The sequence below is a fragment of the Rhinatrema bivittatum genome, chromosome 8 (assembly GCF_901001135.1).
Source record: "Rhinatrema bivittatum chromosome 8, aRhiBiv1.1, whole genome shotgun sequence".
Taxonomy (NCBI): Eukaryota; Metazoa; Chordata; class Amphibia; order Gymnophiona; family Rhinatrematidae; genus Rhinatrema; species Rhinatrema bivittatum.
The window spans coordinates 246623486-246640406 of NC_042622.1; the positions used below are offsets into that span (position 1 = coordinate 246623486).

At 44.5% G+C, this 16921-nt stretch overlaps 1 protein-coding gene across 1 annotated transcript in view; it reads right to left on the minus strand.

Annotated features, from left to right (window-relative positions):
• COMP (cartilage oligomeric matrix protein) overlaps window positions 1–16921 on the minus strand; it is a 107259-nt gene that overhangs the window by 41112 nt on the left and 49226 nt on the right. The window contains exons 4-10 of the mRNA XM_029614477.1: window positions 14260–14435; window positions 12843–12980; window positions 5468–5542; window positions 4689–4847; window positions 3488–3592; window positions 1177–1284; window positions 600–759 (exon numbers count right to left, since the gene is read on the minus strand). Coding sequence (XP_029470337.1) covers window positions 600–759; window positions 1177–1284; window positions 3488–3592; window positions 4689–4847; window positions 5468–5542; window positions 12843–12980; window positions 14260–14435 — 921 coding nt within the window. The remainder of the gene's footprint in view (window positions 1–599; window positions 760–1176; window positions 1285–3487; window positions 3593–4688; window positions 4848–5467; window positions 5543–12842; window positions 12981–14259; window positions 14436–16921) is intronic.

Consider the following 16921-nt stretch of genomic DNA (forward strand, 5'->3'; position numbering starts at 1 on the left):
AATAAATGTAAGCTTCATATGAGATGAGTTTTCTCATCTGATTTTGGTGTAACACACAGTGACCTATTCCTTTTCTAAGAAAACTTTGCTGAAAAAGACATTTATTTCATTATTGAGAACCAGTATCTAATTTTTAATAGGTATGATGATTGTCACCTTTCTGGCAGCAGGGAATAAAGTTTTGTCTTGGACTCTTTAGCTACTGCAAGCCCTCTTTCTCGTGCAGGGGTCACCAGCTCTGGTCCTCAAGAGCCACAAACAGGCCTAGTTCTCAGGATAGCCACCATGAATATGCACACAAATCTATCTCGTGGATATCCTGAAAACCAGACTTGTTTGTGGCTCTTGAGGATTTGAATTGGCCACACTTAGTGCTTTTCAAATAGGTTTTGGATAGAGATGGGTAAAATCTTCCAGTATCAATCCATACTTCCTTCTCAACCATATTATTTTTAATGTTAAAATATGATTTTGCAACAATATAAGCATATAAGTGGCCAGGCCTAAATTTTGGGGTAAAATAATGGCTAAGGCTCTCCTCTGAGAATAAATGATAATAGGGTGTCGCAGCTGTGCGGTTTTTCCCCAGAGGACCTTACGGTCTCCATCCATGTCATCGTCGCATTCATCTCCCTTTCCATCCTTGTCAGTGTCCAGCTGGTCATCATTCTTGACATAGCGACAGTTGTCACAGGCATCCCCAAAGTTATCCTTATCGGAGTTCTTCTGGGCCACGTTGTGTACTAGGATACAGTTATCCTGCCAAGAATCACAGAGTCAAGTTATTCCTTCCAGTGGTTGAATAGCAAGAAGACCAGAGGCCAAAAAAATTCAATTTATCTAGCAGCTTATACCACATTTTTCTATTGCATGGCTTGGTAAAGTTGATCAAAAGATAGCTGTTGCTCCCTTATGTTGCCTATATTTTAATTGATTAATGTTAAAGATGCAGCAGCTGTATGGGGCTGTAGAAATACCACTTGGCCCAAGTAAACTTTGACAAGCTAGTTGAGTTCTTGTTTTATCCCATTACATCATTACATTTGTAGTTCTGCTTTTCTTGAAGAAAATTGAACTTCAGCTCCAGAGCTTAACCTGCATGAGCTGACTTGGTCAGGTACTAAGTGAGGTCTGGATCTTAACTGGTGGCACTTGTGATTTTTATTGAGTACCTACTTCTGCATTCAGTATTCCATCTCCGTCAGCATCATCATCGCAGGCATCTCCTATCCCATCCTGGTCAGCATCCTCCTGGCCTGAGTTTGGTACGATCACACAGTTATCCTGAAATGCAGATAAGGACTAGAAGGTAAACAGCTGTGATGCCCTGGGTGGGGTTGCTGCTTCACCCAGGTCTACCCAAAGAGGCTGATCTACTCCTATTGCCTACACAATTTTGTTCTGTTTTCCCTATGAAAAGTAGGAACTACATCTCCAGTCCATTAGTATGGCTTCCCCAGCCACCCCGGCAGTGGACCAAAGGAGCTCACATTATCCTTCCAAAGGTTGGGACTCATTTAATGTAATAAGAGAAGAGGGTCTCAGATTCTATTAATGGCCCAGTCCATGCACCTTTGACTTATGTCTGTCCATGCTCGGGAAGCTAGCAAGTGGGGCCTTAATGAATGGGCCACAAAAATATTGAACACCTCTCTATTGGAAGGGCTGATGCCAACTGCTTTAAAAAGGGTTGTAGTCTGCCCATTTCTGAAAAAAAAACCAACTCACTTGATCCAGACAAACTGGAAAACTGTCACCTAATGTCAAACATTCCTTTCCTGGGGAAACCTGTAGAGCAGGCAGTCGACAGCCACCTCAATTTCTGGCGGGAAGAGAGCATCTGGCTTGATCCATGCCAAGCAATTTAGACCAGGATACAGAGCAGAGACCGCCTTTGTTTCTCTATTGGACGATTACTACAAAAACCATAACAAGGGTCTTGCCTCGGTGCTGCTGGACTTCTTGGCAACATTTGATACACAGACCACACTGCCATGCTGTCACAGCTGGCAGAGACAGGCTTGAGGAGTCAAGTAACAAATTGGCATCAGTCTTAACCTTTCACGGGCACCTCCTCCACTCTCTGGATCCTGACCTGTGGAGTACCACAGGGATCTATACTGTCACCTGTTTTATTCAGCATCTTTCTCAAACTACAAGCCCAGCTGATCCGATTGATGGACATAAAATACTACATTTACACCAACTATGTTCAGCTCCTCCTCTTGACCTACCTTCAGGTAGGAGAAAGCTGTCTCACAGCCATACAAAAAATGGGTTACAATAATAAACTTATCTAGATCTGAATAAAATAGAGCTGTTGTGGGTTCAAAATGTAGATCAGAATTCTAATATTAAAAGCCCTTTTGGAGAATAAGAGCTCCCCTTGAAACAAATCAGGAGCCTTGGTGCCCTGCTAGGCTCTGCACTAACCATGTACCCATAGATTCATGCAACAGTTAAAAGCTGCTTCTTTCATCTGCACCAGTTACATAAACTCTGCCCATTTATTGTGAAGGCAAACATGGTCACAGTAATCTGTGCCATGACAACATCTCAGCTGGACTACTCTAATGCATTATACAGTGGTCTGAAAATGAAAAGCCTACAACAACTGCAACTAATATGAAATACTACAGCATGACTGTTAGATGGATGCAGGTGGCAGGATGACATCAGGCCCACCCTACACAAACTTCACTGACTACCAGTGCCTTAAATCCTGCTGCTAATATTGAAGAGGAAACAGCCCAGGAAACCTGAAGAACGGGCTAACCCTATTGTACTCTATCTAGGCTGCTACGATCCTCCCAAGGATCTTCCCCTTACCACACCATCACTCAGAGGTCTAGTGGCCTGAAACCCATCAGCAGGACTTCACAGCAGCCAACTCTCATCCTCTGGAATTCCCTCTCAGAGGAAATACACCTATTTCAGAAAGTTGGTGAAAGCCTGGCTCTTCTGCCAAGCTTTCAAGGGGGTGACGCAACTAAGATATGTGCCATATATTCCCTGTCCAGCCCAAAACCCAGTTCCCCTATTCCTTATCACTTACTCCACTAGGCCAATGCTATCCCCTCAGGGACAAGGTAACTTGTATACACCGAATATATCTACGCATTGGTAAATGTGCCCTTTACATATTTATTTGTTTGTTTAGATATATGTACTTTATCCATATGTGATTTGATACGCTTGTTCTTTCTCATTTATTCTTTTTCCACTGTAGACTACCCCAATCCATTATTAAGGATTTCTTATGTGCTGTGGCCAGTTATACCCTAATGTAAGACGTTTAGGTTTCACTGCGGTAGTGCCTCTGTGTATGGACGGTCAGTTCAACTTGCTGTATATCACCTTGAGTGAATTTCTTCAAAATGTTGGCAGATATATGGTAATAAATAAATGTTCTGAGGGCAAAAACAGGGCTGGAGTAGCCTCCTTGGGATGACCTGCCATATGGTCATTGCCCAGCATGAGTCCTTACCTTCTTGCATTTCCTGTCCGAGCATGGCAGCTTTTCATCTGGGAAACCATCAATGTCTGTGTCCTTCCCACACATGACGCCATCCCCGGCCCAGCCGACTCCACACTACAACAAAGAAGGAACTAAAATGAATCACCTTCTGTCTCTAAGATGGAAGAGTCCCATTCTTTTGGCCAAAAAAATAAAGATTATTTTTTTGTTTTAATTTTCCACTGTCTCTTGGATAAGTTTCTTTTTTTGCTAGTGCAATTCAGTAAGATTGAGCCGGTCCTGATTTTCTTCCTATTGCACCCATGGGCTTATAGTTCATCTTTTCTTAGCAAGATCTGAATTATAAGTGACATAGATGCAAGGGAGGGGGGGGGGGGGGGCGCAAAACCAGGAATGGCTCAAGCTGTCTTCAATGACCTGAAAGCTGACAAGGCTCAATAGGCGAGCGTTCACTTTCCTTCCTCATGGTCTCCCCCATTAATACAGCAGCACTTAGCTGAATTGCTCAAAATATCAACTTGCCCATGTCTAGTTCTGTTACTGCCTCTGTTTAGTTCTTATTCTTAGGTCTCAATTCTTTTTACCAAAGTATATTTTATATATATATTTTTTTTTATTATACTTTTGTTAGGAATAAAGGCTGCGCATTCTTGAGATTTTAGATCTCTGAAAAGGGGTAGATATATACTTCAGGAGGGTCAGTCACCTCTCTTTTCAGGGAGAAAAGGCAGATTTTTTTTTGTAAGTAATCCTTATTTTCTGGTAGGGTTGCCAGCTGGCTCCAGATCATAAGGAACAGGCTGGTCCAGTCCAAATTTTGCCCTGTTGCATGCATAGCTCTGTATTTCTGATTTTTTTCATTGATTTCTCTAAGAAAATCATAATTACAAATCCATATATGCATTGGGATAAAACTAGAACAAGATCAACCAGTTGCTTATGACAGGGAACGAGTTGATAACCCTATTTCTTGTTCATCAGTGTTCACTGCTTTAGTCAGTAAAACTATAGGCCCCCAATTAGGTTCATCACAGCTCCTATACATCATACCCTGGATTTCATATTAAACTAGCAATTCTTCACTATGACCTCACCAAACTGATATAACCAGTAGGTTGTGAATCATAGGGTTTGGCACAAACAGCACTTTCATTTAAGTCCTTGTATTGCAGTGCTGTAGCATCCCAATGAGAGAAGGGGGTATTCTTACAATACATGTTGTCGTCCCATCTCGTTCAATGACGCACTCAGCTTTCTCATGGCATGGATTTGGCGCACCATTAGAACAGCTCCGCTCACTTTCCTTTCTGCATCCAGAGGTCTGGTCTCCAACATAGCCCGGCATGCAAGCGCCACATCTGTACGATCCCTGTGGGAAGGACAAGATAGTGAAGGCAATAACCGTGCAATCATGCAGTGTGGACAGCCACACAAGAGCTGCAGTTCTCCTTGGTGTCAAGGAGATATACATACTCAGAAAGATTTTGTTCCTACCTACTGCAGCACCTAAATTCCACAGCTGGAGAAAAGTCAGCTGAGGGCAGATATGGTAGAGGTCTATAAAATAATGAGTGGAATGGAATGAGTGGGATGGAACAAAAAATACAGACTATGGGAAACACAAAGAAGTTACTGGGTAATACATTTAAAACTAATAAGAGAAAATATTTTTTTACTCAACGCATAATGAAGCTCTGGAATTCATTGGCAGAGGATGTGGTGAAAGCTATTAGTGTAGCTGTGTTTAAAAACGGTTTGGACAAGTTCCTGGAGGAAAACTCCATAAACTATCATTAAGGTGGAGTTGCAGAAATCCACTGTTTATTCTTGGGATAAACAGCTTGGAATCTATCTGCCCCCTGGGATCCTGCCAGGTACTTGTGACTTGGATTGGCCACTATTGGAAACAGGATACTGAGCTTGATGGTCTTATGTTCTGCAATGAAAAAGAGTAGGATAGACTGTAGCATAGAAAATTGAGATGTTTACCCGTGTATTGATGCAGCCGGAATTTGGGGTACAGGTATGACTACTGCTTTCACACTCGTTAATATCTGTGCATACCTGGAAGAGAAGAGGAATATTGTTTAACAGAGTAGTTCATCTGTAACATCCTCCCTTCCTCCTCTCATTTCTTTTTTCCCAGATTGTTTCTAAGAGAACTCCCTATTCTTTGATGCAGGAAAGTCTCCCCCAAAGGTGAGACTTTCAGTTTCATTTCCTTGTTACACTTGATTGCCAGCATGTGCCATGCCTGGAGTCAGAACTCATCTCCTTCTCAGCAAGTCCATCCTCAATCCACAGAAGACTCAAGTTTTATGCCCTGGTAACCAAGGTTGCCACCAGATGACTCCCAGTCATCCCAAAGACACTGAGCAGGGTCCTTCTTTTGTCCCCATTTGTAACACATTAATTTTCTTTTTCTTTTTCTTTTTTTTTTTAATTAAATTCTTCATTGGACCAACAATGAGGCTACATCAAAATAAAAGCAAGAATGAAACCAGAAGGCATATACAAAGTCAGCCACATTTTCTTCTCTCCCAACACCCCACCTCCCAACTATTCTATAAAAAATAATGAAAAACTGCACCACACAGGATAATCTGATGAGAGGTTGCACCAATGTATCAAAGTGCATAGGCACTTCACTGTTCAAAAGATTTACAAATAATTTGAAAATTTTGAAAGGAAAATTGGTTCTTACCTGCTAATTTTCGTTCCTGTAGTACCACGGATCACTCCAGACTGTGGGTTATGCCTCTCTTCCAGCAGATGGAGACAGAGAAAAACTTGAAGAGCACCCCCTCTTAACCTGGGGTGCCACCTGCATCTCCTCAGTATAAAGATTACCCAAGCACAAACGAGAATGATAATGGATCAAGCAAGGACAAAACAGAGAACTTTTAACCAAAAGTGGAAGAAAAAATGCCAGACTCAGAATAAGAAGAAACCTGTAGCCTTCTTCTGTAGCTTTCTGCAGCAACAACGAATATCAGCGCAGACTCTCAAGAAAGGAACTTAGTGAAAACCCCCATAAAGGGAGGGCGTCTGGACTGATCCGTGGTACTACAGGAATGAAAATAAGAAGGTAAGAACCAATTTTCCTTTCCTTGTACATACCCAGATCAGTCCAGACTGTGGGATGTACCAAAGCTTCCCTATGCAGGGTGGGACATTGAGAGTCCCGCTCGAATGACACTACTTCCAAAGTTGCTGACGTCCGGAGCCTGGATGTTCAAGTGGTAGTGTTGAGCAAACGTATGTAGAGCCTTCCAGGTTGCCGCTCTACAAATTTCTTGCGGCTATACCAACGGGCATTCAGCCCACAAAGCCGCCTGAAAGCGTATTGAGTACACTTTCAACCCCTCGGGAACGGGTCAGCCTCAACAAATGTAAGCAGATGAAATAGCTTCTTTCAACAATCGCACAATTGTCACCTTAGATGCTTTATGGCCCTTCTTAGCACCGCTTCACAAGATGAACAAATGATCTGAAACCTGGAAAGGATTGGTGACCTCCAAATAGCACAAAAGAGTCCTTCTAACATTCAGGTGCCTCAACTCCCTCGCATGCGGTACATCTGGAGAGATACACGAAAAAGCCGGGAGCTCCACTGATTGGCTTAAATGGAAGGCCGAGACCACCTTTGGCAAAAAGGAAGGAACCGTTCTAAGAGAAACTCCAGAATCAGAAATCCGCAAGAAAGGCTCCCTACAAGAAAGGGCCTGGATCTCAGAGATCCTCTGAGCCGAGCATATCGCCACCAAAAACACAGTTTTTAAAGTGAGGTCCTTTAAAGTGGCCCGCTTAATAAGTTCAAAGGGCGGTTCACACATTGAAAGGACTTGGATCCAAGCGATGCGGAAGCGACGCTCATCGTGAGAGGGCCTACAACCCCGAAAGGAAGAGACCCAGGCTTGCGGCATGCCCACAGGTTGCCTCTGACCCACAGACTGCGCCCTGCTCTGAGGGAATCTCTGTTGGCCCGTTCTCACTTTCGGGGATGGCAGGAAGGCTTAGGCCTATCCTCTGGAGCTTGTGAACCTTGTTCTCCCCCAGGGACTTAATCAGCTGCTCCAAGTTTTCACCAAAGAGCAACTTCCCCTTGAACGGTAACACACTCAACTGGGCCTTGGAAGAGACATCTACTGCCCAGTTGCATAGCCACAGGAGCTGCCTCGCGGATACTGCGGACGCCATAGTCCGGGAGGAAGTGTGCAGAAGATTGTACAAGGCATCCACTCCATACGCAACTGCCGCCTCCAAGTGCTCCGCCTGTGCCAAATCCTGAGGTGGAAGGTCTCTGGAAGTCAACACTGTTGTAGCCAGTGGAGACTCGCTCGGAGCATGAAGCTACTGCAAACGGCCGCTCGGATACCCAGAGTCAAAACTTCGAATATCCACTTGAGGAGAACCTCGAGTTTTCTATCCTGGAGGTCCTTGAGGGCCGCTGCTCCTGCTACCAGGATAGTGGTTCTCTTCGTCACTGCCGACAGTGAGGTGTCCACCTTAGGAAACTTCAATAGCTCCAGGGTCTCTTCAGGTAAAGGATAACTTTTGTCCATAGCCCGACCCACTCGCAAAACCTGCCTCTGGCACATCCTACTCCCAGGTCATCAACTGCTGAACCATAGGATGAAAAGGAAAAGTCTTTGCTGGACCCCTCAATCCCACCAGGACCAGGCCCACCGAATCCTGGGGCAGGACTTCCTGGGGGAGCTCCGACAGGACCCACGGGATGAGTGAATCCAATTCTTCACTGTGGAACAGACGAACAACCTTCAGGTCGTCACCTTCCAGAGGAGATGCCTTTCTTAGGTCCTCATCTGGTTCCGTCCTGGGTAGGTGAAAAGGAGCCACGAGCGGGTCAAGAGCACCAGTGCCTGCCATGTCCGGGAGGGTGGGCCCGTCTGGAAGTGAGGAGCCCCACAGCTTCATTACCCAAAGGGACGCCTGGGAGTCTAGGCACCTGGGAATTTTCTGGGGAGGCCCCTCAGGATGACCCAGATGCGAAGCCCCGCTTTGCTGAGCATGGGTAGCCAGAAAGGCTTTCTGCATTAAAAGCACAACATAAAGCATGAAGGCATTAGTGCCACCCCCTTCCCCTACCAGGGGATCAGGCTCACCTTCACAAAAGTCCTGGCCGTGATCTAAAAGGTCCTCAGGACTGCCAAGGACTGGAGATAAATCGGGTGGGAGATCCCCTCCCCCCACTGCCCTGGCCCATGCATCTGCCAAAGAATTCAAGATGGCCGCCATTCCCATGCTAAGCGGCAATGGAACGGCCTGGGTCTCCTGAGGGGCAAATCTCTTCACTGCACTGCGGGACTTAGTGGAAGATCCCGGTCCCCTATCTCAGCTATCTTCCCCTCCGGAGAGGCACTGAGTGCAGAGCCCTGAGCAGAAGAGGCGGAAAGCCGACTCTCCACAGGCAAACAGTGTGTTGGCTGCAGCATCGGGGAGCACGGGGAGGTGCCGACGGGCAGAGGAGAAGTCGCGGCTGCAGTTGGAGCGTCGGAGAAACCTGACCGACAAAGAGAAAAACTGCCTGTAAGCAACCCGGAGCCCGTTGAAACTTACAGCAGCCACCAAAAACCCCAGAGAAGGCTAACAGGCTGCTCCTTTTACTCTTTTTTTTTTTTTTTTGACCGGGCCGAGGATGGGGGGGGGGGGGCCCCCGAGGATGGGGGGTGGGGGGTGGAGGGACCGACCACCGGTATTCCTGAACGGTAAGCCCCGTGGTGACCCCAGCTCCTCAAACCTACTACTAGGGGGGATGGTCCCACTAGGACCTGCCTACCCCCTGGGAGGTTGTGCCTGTTATCCTGCTTGATCCTTTTTTTTTTAAGTAGAGTTTGCCTTAACCCTAAGAACAGGTCAAGACCACAAGGTTTGCACCACCTCCATCTGCTGGAGACAGAGAAATACTGAGGAGATGCAGGAGGCACTCCAGGTTAAGAGGGGGTGCTCTTCAAGTTTTTCTGTCTCCATCTGCTGGAAGGGAGGCATAACCCATAGTCTGGACTGATCCGGGTACATACAGGGATCACAATCATGTTTTGATCTCTGTCAAGTGGCTCTTAAAATGAACCCTCCACAGCCAACACTGCAAGAAAGCTTCTCAAGGTAATTTAGAACTCTTCCAATGAAGATTTCACGAGCCGCAATAATAATTTGAAAAATCAATTTCAAGTTTTAGCAGATATAGCAAGATCTGAAGTAGTAATTCCCAACAACAATATCTTAAGAGGTAGATTTTCAAAGACTTGCGCGAGGCCAAACCAGGAGATACAGGCGTGACTCTGACGCACGGATTTTAAAAGGCCTGCGGCCATATGCATATCTCCCATAATGTCGACAAAAAATATTTTGTGAAAAAGGAGCAGAGCATGGGCATGGCATGGGCATTCCTGATTTTCCCAAGGATACCAGCGCATAACTCTGGGGTCCCTATCTGCATATCTTTACTTCAGCTGTGGATGGCTTGAAAGTAAAAAAAAAAAATAGTCTTGCCTAGTCAGCGGGGTTTTAAGGGTCGGGTCAGGCAGAGGAAAAGAAAGGCAGGCTAGCTAGGGGATTATGGAAGTCCTATACTTTAACTGGGTAAACAGAACGGCCTGGGGAAATGGGTATTGCGTCATTGATTTTATAACATGCACACATGTTATAAAATCAGCTCGTCCATGTGAGCATGCCGGCACACACATGTGCCTACATGCGTCACTTTGAAAGTTACCACTTTAGAGTCTTTGGGAAAGACACAACTAGTAATGGCGAAAATCGAAGAAAGAACTGTATCCCACACATTTGAATTGTTACCAATGTGTACAATTGTGTATCTAGGCGAGCTTTAATCAAAGCAAATCTGCCCTCTTTTTCAAGTGTAAATGAATTTTCAGTTCTTGTTTACCTAAGAGAAGCAGGGACCACATGCTGAGGGGACTTATTGTCTAGTTAGGTGAATGTAGCTGGGTAGCCAAACAAACCATTTTTAGAGCCCAGCAGCCTGAGCTTGCCAATGAGCAGGAGGACTCCTGGCTGCTACTGGGGCCACCATATTATGCTACCCCGTAGCAAAGTAGCCTATATTTCTTCTTTCCCCAAAAAAATACTTTCCTTCTTCCCTCTGTTTATGTTGATGACACTTTCATCCTATCAGTTACCACAGCCCATAGCCTTGGAGGTCATCTGTGATGCCTATCTCTTCTTTTCTACACAGACGCATTCAAAACACTGCTAATGTGTGTCATTTGTTCCTCTATAACATAGCTAAAATCTGTTCCTTCCTGTTGGAGCATGTTATGTAAATGCTAATCCACTCTATTATATCCTGCTTAGACTACTGCAGCTTGCTCTTCACAGGCCTCTCTCTGAACCATCTTTCTCCACTGCAATCTATTCAAATGTTTGCATCACTTATCTTCCTTCAACGTTGCTATGACCAGTTTGATCACATAACCTGTCTTTTCTCATCTCACTACACTGGCTTTTCATTTGCTTTCATATACAATCAAACCTCTTTTATTCACATACAAATGCATTCATGCTGCAGCTCTTCATTACCTATCTTCTCCTCTTTCCTTACACCCTTCCTCATGAATTCTGTCATGGTTTAGCCTATTGTTCAGCTTTACCTGGTGGGATGCCGCCACACCAGCAGAGGCCTCCAGTGAGTTTCACTCACAGTTCTGCCAGTCACATCCTCACTGGTCACACCACGCCTCAGCCTCAATCCTATTTAACCCAGTCTACTCAATTACCTCAGGGCTTCTTCATTGAGTCACCTCAGTTCTCTGAGCTGGCCACTCTTTCCTGGTTATCCTGTCTCGCCTTGTAGCCTATCTGGGCTTCCTGTCTTGCCTTGTGGCCTCCCTTGTCTTCTCACCTTGATCTGTGGCCTCTTGGCTTCTTGCCTTGCTCTGTGTCCTTCCAGGCCTTCTGGTCTTGCTCTGTGGCCTCTCAGGCCACCCTACTATCCTCTGTGCCTTCCTAGGTTTATCTGCTTTACCTTATGGCCTCTAGGCCTGCTAGTCTCTCCTAGCCAACCTTGTGCCTTGTTGGTCTTTCCTATTTATTGTTGCCTGTTCTATCTAGTCCAGTCCTTATCTAAACACTGACCTAGTCCAGTCCTGTCTTTGTCTAGTCCAATTCTGTCTTGATTCATGTCTTTTCCGTGTATCCTGTATCCAGCCCCAGCCAATCCCAGTACTCAAATCTGTATCTGATCCAGCCCTAGCTGGTCCCTGCCATTCAGTGTGTAGCCCTATAGTCCCTGCATTCAATCTGTGTCTGTATCCAGCCCCAGCCAGTCCCAGCAATCAGTCTGTGTCTATAAGTCCCAGTCTGTACTCTGTGTCCATCTTCCAGCCAGCACCTATGTCTAAATTCCAGCCAATACCTGTATCTAGCTCACAGCCTGCACCATGATATACAGACGGAGACAAGCCCTACCAACCTCCAGAACCCTAGGACTCAACCTGTGGGGGAGGGGGTTGGATAGCAGAAGAGAAGCTCCTGTACTGCCTCTGTGGGGGTGCTCCAAGAGTCCAGCCTGTCCGTTCATGACAACCCCATTCATTAGGCAAGTTGCTGTTATCTGTGCCCTTCTTCTGCACCACCACCGCCTGACTCAGTACTTTCCACCTTGCTGTAGCATATATATGAAAAGGTCTTTCGAGTCAACGTTTGCTCATTTTTTGGCCATATTCAAATCCAGTCTAAAAACTCACCTTTTTGAGGCCACTTTTAAATCCTTACCACTTTTCTACAACAAATACACTTTCCATAGCATCTTGTTCTTCGTGTATTTTTATTTATTTATTTTTAGATTTATAAACTGACTCATTCCTATTGGGCTGTAAGGCAACATACAATAAAACAGAAATAGAATGTAATTACATAAGAAAGACAGAACAAAGAATACACTATAAGCTAACATTAAGCAAAGGCCGTAAGAAAAAATAAAGTTTTACATTGTTTTCAAAATGTATGATTGTCTTGTCTAGGTGATAAGTTCCATGAAGAAGGGACTGCCTCTTATGTCTATAAGCACTGCCTAGGTCTAGTCATGATAAATAATAGTAGCAGTAATAGCAATGCCTGGAAACCCTCCCTATTGCCAGCTATAGGGAATTTGTTGACATGCTGGGCTGCTCTCCTGCCGCAGCACAAATGGATGCTTACTGCAGCAGAAGAGAAGACCCCCTTCCAAGTACACAAGTTCATAGTCTGCTGACCTCTCACCTACCTGGACAGTCACTCAAAATCCCTCCAAAACACGAAGAAGGGACATCCCCCTTTGGTGACTTATTGGAGTTTATTGGGGGGGGGGGAAGCAAACCTATGTGACTGAGTAGGGAATTACCTGTTTGTTTTCTCTGGCAAAGGCCAATCCCACACCTTCCAATGTGGGCCCGGTGAACCCCCGGGGGCAGGGGTGACAGCGGAAGCCTGGGGCTGTATTGACACACCAGACTTGAGGGAAGCACGGATTCAAGCTGCACTGAAAGAGAAAAGGGATACGGTTGCCCTAGTCATGGATAAATGAGAAGGACTGGAGAAACAACAATTATAATCTAGGTTTCATGTTGCATCTTTCATTTAAACAGTATGGAAGGCTGTTTTCCTGTCTCTTGTGCTACAGAAACACATATGCGGCCACCTCTGAGGTGGATGGCCTGACTGGAGTACAGTTCTGATGTCTGAAAGATGTATAAGCTACCAAAGAGAGGAGAAATGAAGAAATAGAATAATAAACTGAGGCACTGGGAGATAAAGTGATTTCCATTAGAGACTAGAGATGTGAATCGGAACCGGAATCGGTTCGGTTCCGGTTCCGATTCAAATCTTATAATTTTTATTGTCCGGCCCGATTGTTTTTTTGTTTATCGGCTGCGCCCGATCCGATAAACAAAAAACCCACCCCGACCCTTTAAAACTGACCCCTTAGCCTCCCCCACCCTCCCGACCCCCCCCAAAAAACATTTTAAAATTACCTGGTGGTCCAGTGGGGGCGCGGGGAGCAATCCCCGCTCTCAGGCCGTCGGCTGCACTAATAAAAATGGCGCTGATGGCCCTTTGCCCTTACCCATGTGACAGGGTAAGGGCAAAGGGCCATCAGCGCCATTTTTATTAGTGGCAGCCGACGGCCCGAGAGCGGGAGATTGCTCCCCGTGCTCCCACTGGACCACCAGGTAATTTTAAAACGTTTTTGGGGGGGGGGTCGGGAGGGTGGGGGAGGCTAAGGGGTCAGTTTTAAAGGGTCGGGTGGGTTTTCTTTTTAATCGGGCCATCGGCGCCATTTTTATTAGTGGCAGCCGATGGCCCGAGAGCGGGCGATCAGTCCCAGGGCTTCCACTGGACCACCGGGTGATTTTAAAACATTTTGGGGGGGTTTGGGTGGGAGGGTGGGGGAAGGTAAGGGATTAATTTTAAAGGGTCGGGGTGGGTTTAGGGGTTGTTTTGGTGTGCCGGTTTTCCCGCCCTCCCCCCAAATAACTCCCGTTAGTGGACACAAACCCGATTAACAATTTTTCACGATAAATCAGGGGAATTTCTATTGTATCGCACTCTTTAATGATTTTTGACGATTTAAAAAATATCGGACGATATTTTAAATCGTCAAAAAACGATTCACATCCCTATTAGAGACTTTAGGAAAAAGTCTTAGAATCGTGCCCCAGGATTAAATCCATGTGATGGGCAGTGCAGTGCATGCTAGGCCACACCTCCTCCCACTACAAGTGCCTGCCCTCAGCTAACTGACAAATTGGGCTCCTGACCTCATCGATGTCCGTGCAGTGGGTTCCATTTCCGGTGAAACCCGGAGGACAGGCACCACACTGGAAACCTCCAGGAGTCTCAGTGCAGGTCACTTTGGGAAAACAAGGATTTGGGGTACAATGGCTGTGAAAGGTGTTCACGCTGATTCCTGCACTCGTTGCATCCGTCCTCATACCTGAGCAACAGAGAAAGCACAATGGAAAATCAAGAGTGATAGTGATGAAGGAGCCACAGAATTACCTATAGTAATTGAGTGATGATGGCACAGAGCCATGTTACTGTGGCCTCTGAGCCCATAAACTGTGTTGCCACCTCACTTGGGTCAACCAAAACAGGTTGCCCCAGTCCTGGGTTTGCCCCATTGCAATGATGGAGTTACAGTTCTGATTTCCTTAAGAAACATGGCAACTTTAATCCTGTTTCCTATTCCTTTCCAATCTGTGCTTAAGATAAAATCTGCAAAAATTATGTACAAAAAATGTTTTTATTGATACTTAACAAAATAAACTTAATATCTTAATGCACAGAAAACCACCTTTTTTACAATACAATTTCCCAGAAAAATTAGCAGATGAATATAGCTAAGCACAATATTTTTAATTACAATAATAAAAAACCTAACAATTTTCCACTGTTTAGTCTTTGTAATTCTTGCAAAAATATCACAACATAATGTCTATGAAGAGCCCCGATGAACAAACGTTGCCTCTGAAGGAGGATTTCCTTTAAAAATCATTTAAGTAAATGAAAGATAAACAAAGATGTCCAAATTGTGCATGAAAGTGTCACTAGAAAAAATTCTGTTTTTTTCAGGTGAATTCTTCCTGGCAAATGCCTTCGTTTTGCAAAAATGGCTTCCTCAGGGAGAAGGACTAGGATGGACTATGAAACTACTCTGAAAACCCCAAAATAAGAAAAGTACTAATCAATCGGATTTCCTAATAAACCCCTAGATTCATCAAAATGCTATAAATTTCGCATGAATAATGCCTGTCATTTAAAAAAAAAAAAAAAAAGGGGGGGGGGGGTTGGTTAGGGCAATTTTTTTAGTTACCACAAAGTATGCTTTGTTGGAGAGAGAGCCAGAGACAGATGCTTTTTAGTCATCTCTATATACCACTGTATTAGGGTTATCTAGTAACTCAGGGTGAGGTTTTGGTGGTGGCCTAGGTTTTGAGGGGGCAGTATTATATGCACAGTCAGAGGTATGAACAGCACAGTACACATCAGTGAAGATTTGATGTGATTTGGAATGAGGAAAGGTACATGAAGATGAGATATCAACAATGTACTCTTTCCTCATTCCAAATCACATCAAATCCTCACTGATGTGTACTGTGCTGTTCGTACCTCTGTGCATGTAAAACCACCCCCCAAGCCCTAGACCACCACCAAAACCTCACCTTGAGTTACTAGGTGATCCTCCTATAGTGCTTTAAATAGATGACTAATATGAGAGCCTGATAAAGAGTCTCTCTCCGCCCCCCCCCCTCCCCAAATGGGATTTGCAATAAATATCATGAATCCCATTTCAGATATATTGCACAGCTTAATGCCAGGAAAAAAGGTGTAGTTATTTCCACTTTATTTTCCATAACCTGTGTTATGCTATCACACACAATGTTAAACATCCCTCATTTTCATAAACTGCTCCCGTTTGACTACATTTTTGGAATTTGCATACGCATCGCACAATGTGAAAAATAACTCATGCGTGCAGGCATTCATGCCCTAAAGCATTTTGATGAATGAATGACCCTGAAAGATTGTAAGACACAAAGGCATATAAAAAACACTTACATAGTTGCATAAGAAGACCCTTATTCCGTGGTACATATTCTCTCAGTACTATAATGCCCATCGGCTTGATGTTACATGTACGTTAAACTAGTAAAGAACAACAAAAGAGCTTTTATCATTTCCAATACTGAGTCATTTAAATACGATGTTACACTCTTCTCCAAGCCAACAAGATTTTTAAATACAACAGTCTAAAACATGATGCTAACCGCATAGAGCTTACCTCAGCCTTCCACCGCCAACTTTCATTGCCACCACATCAAAATTAGGCCATAAACTGACATGATGCTGATGGTATTTAAATGCAAACAAACAGCAGATAAAGTGACATTTCAGTACCTTCTGTCAGAATTCCAAAGAGAGGCTAAATCCCAGATAATGCAACAGCTGTTAGTCCTTCATTAAAAACCATTATTTGAAAGAGAGAAAGAAAGAAAAGACTATAACTTCAACTGAATATTAAAAATTCACAAATTTTCAAAAAATCCTTCCCATTTGACTACCAAGTTAAGTCCAGCTGGTGCTAATTAATCCAGGTATAGATGTGATATTGCTCCCGGCGCTGTAATTGTAATGAAATATGTCCACCCCTTGGGAAAGTTAAATGTTGTATTGAACGAGTAGATGTGACTCAGCTATTTACACTTTCGAATAATAGAAGGACTAGGGGGCATTCCATGAAGTTAGCAAGTAGCACATTTAAGACTAATCGAAGAAAGTTTTTTTTCACTCAATGCACAAAAAAGCTCTGGAATTTGTTGCCAGAGGATGTGGTTGGTGCAGTTAGTGTAGCTGGGTTCAAAAAAGGTTTGGATAAGTTCTTAGGAGAAGTCCATTAACGGCTATTAATCAAGTTTACTT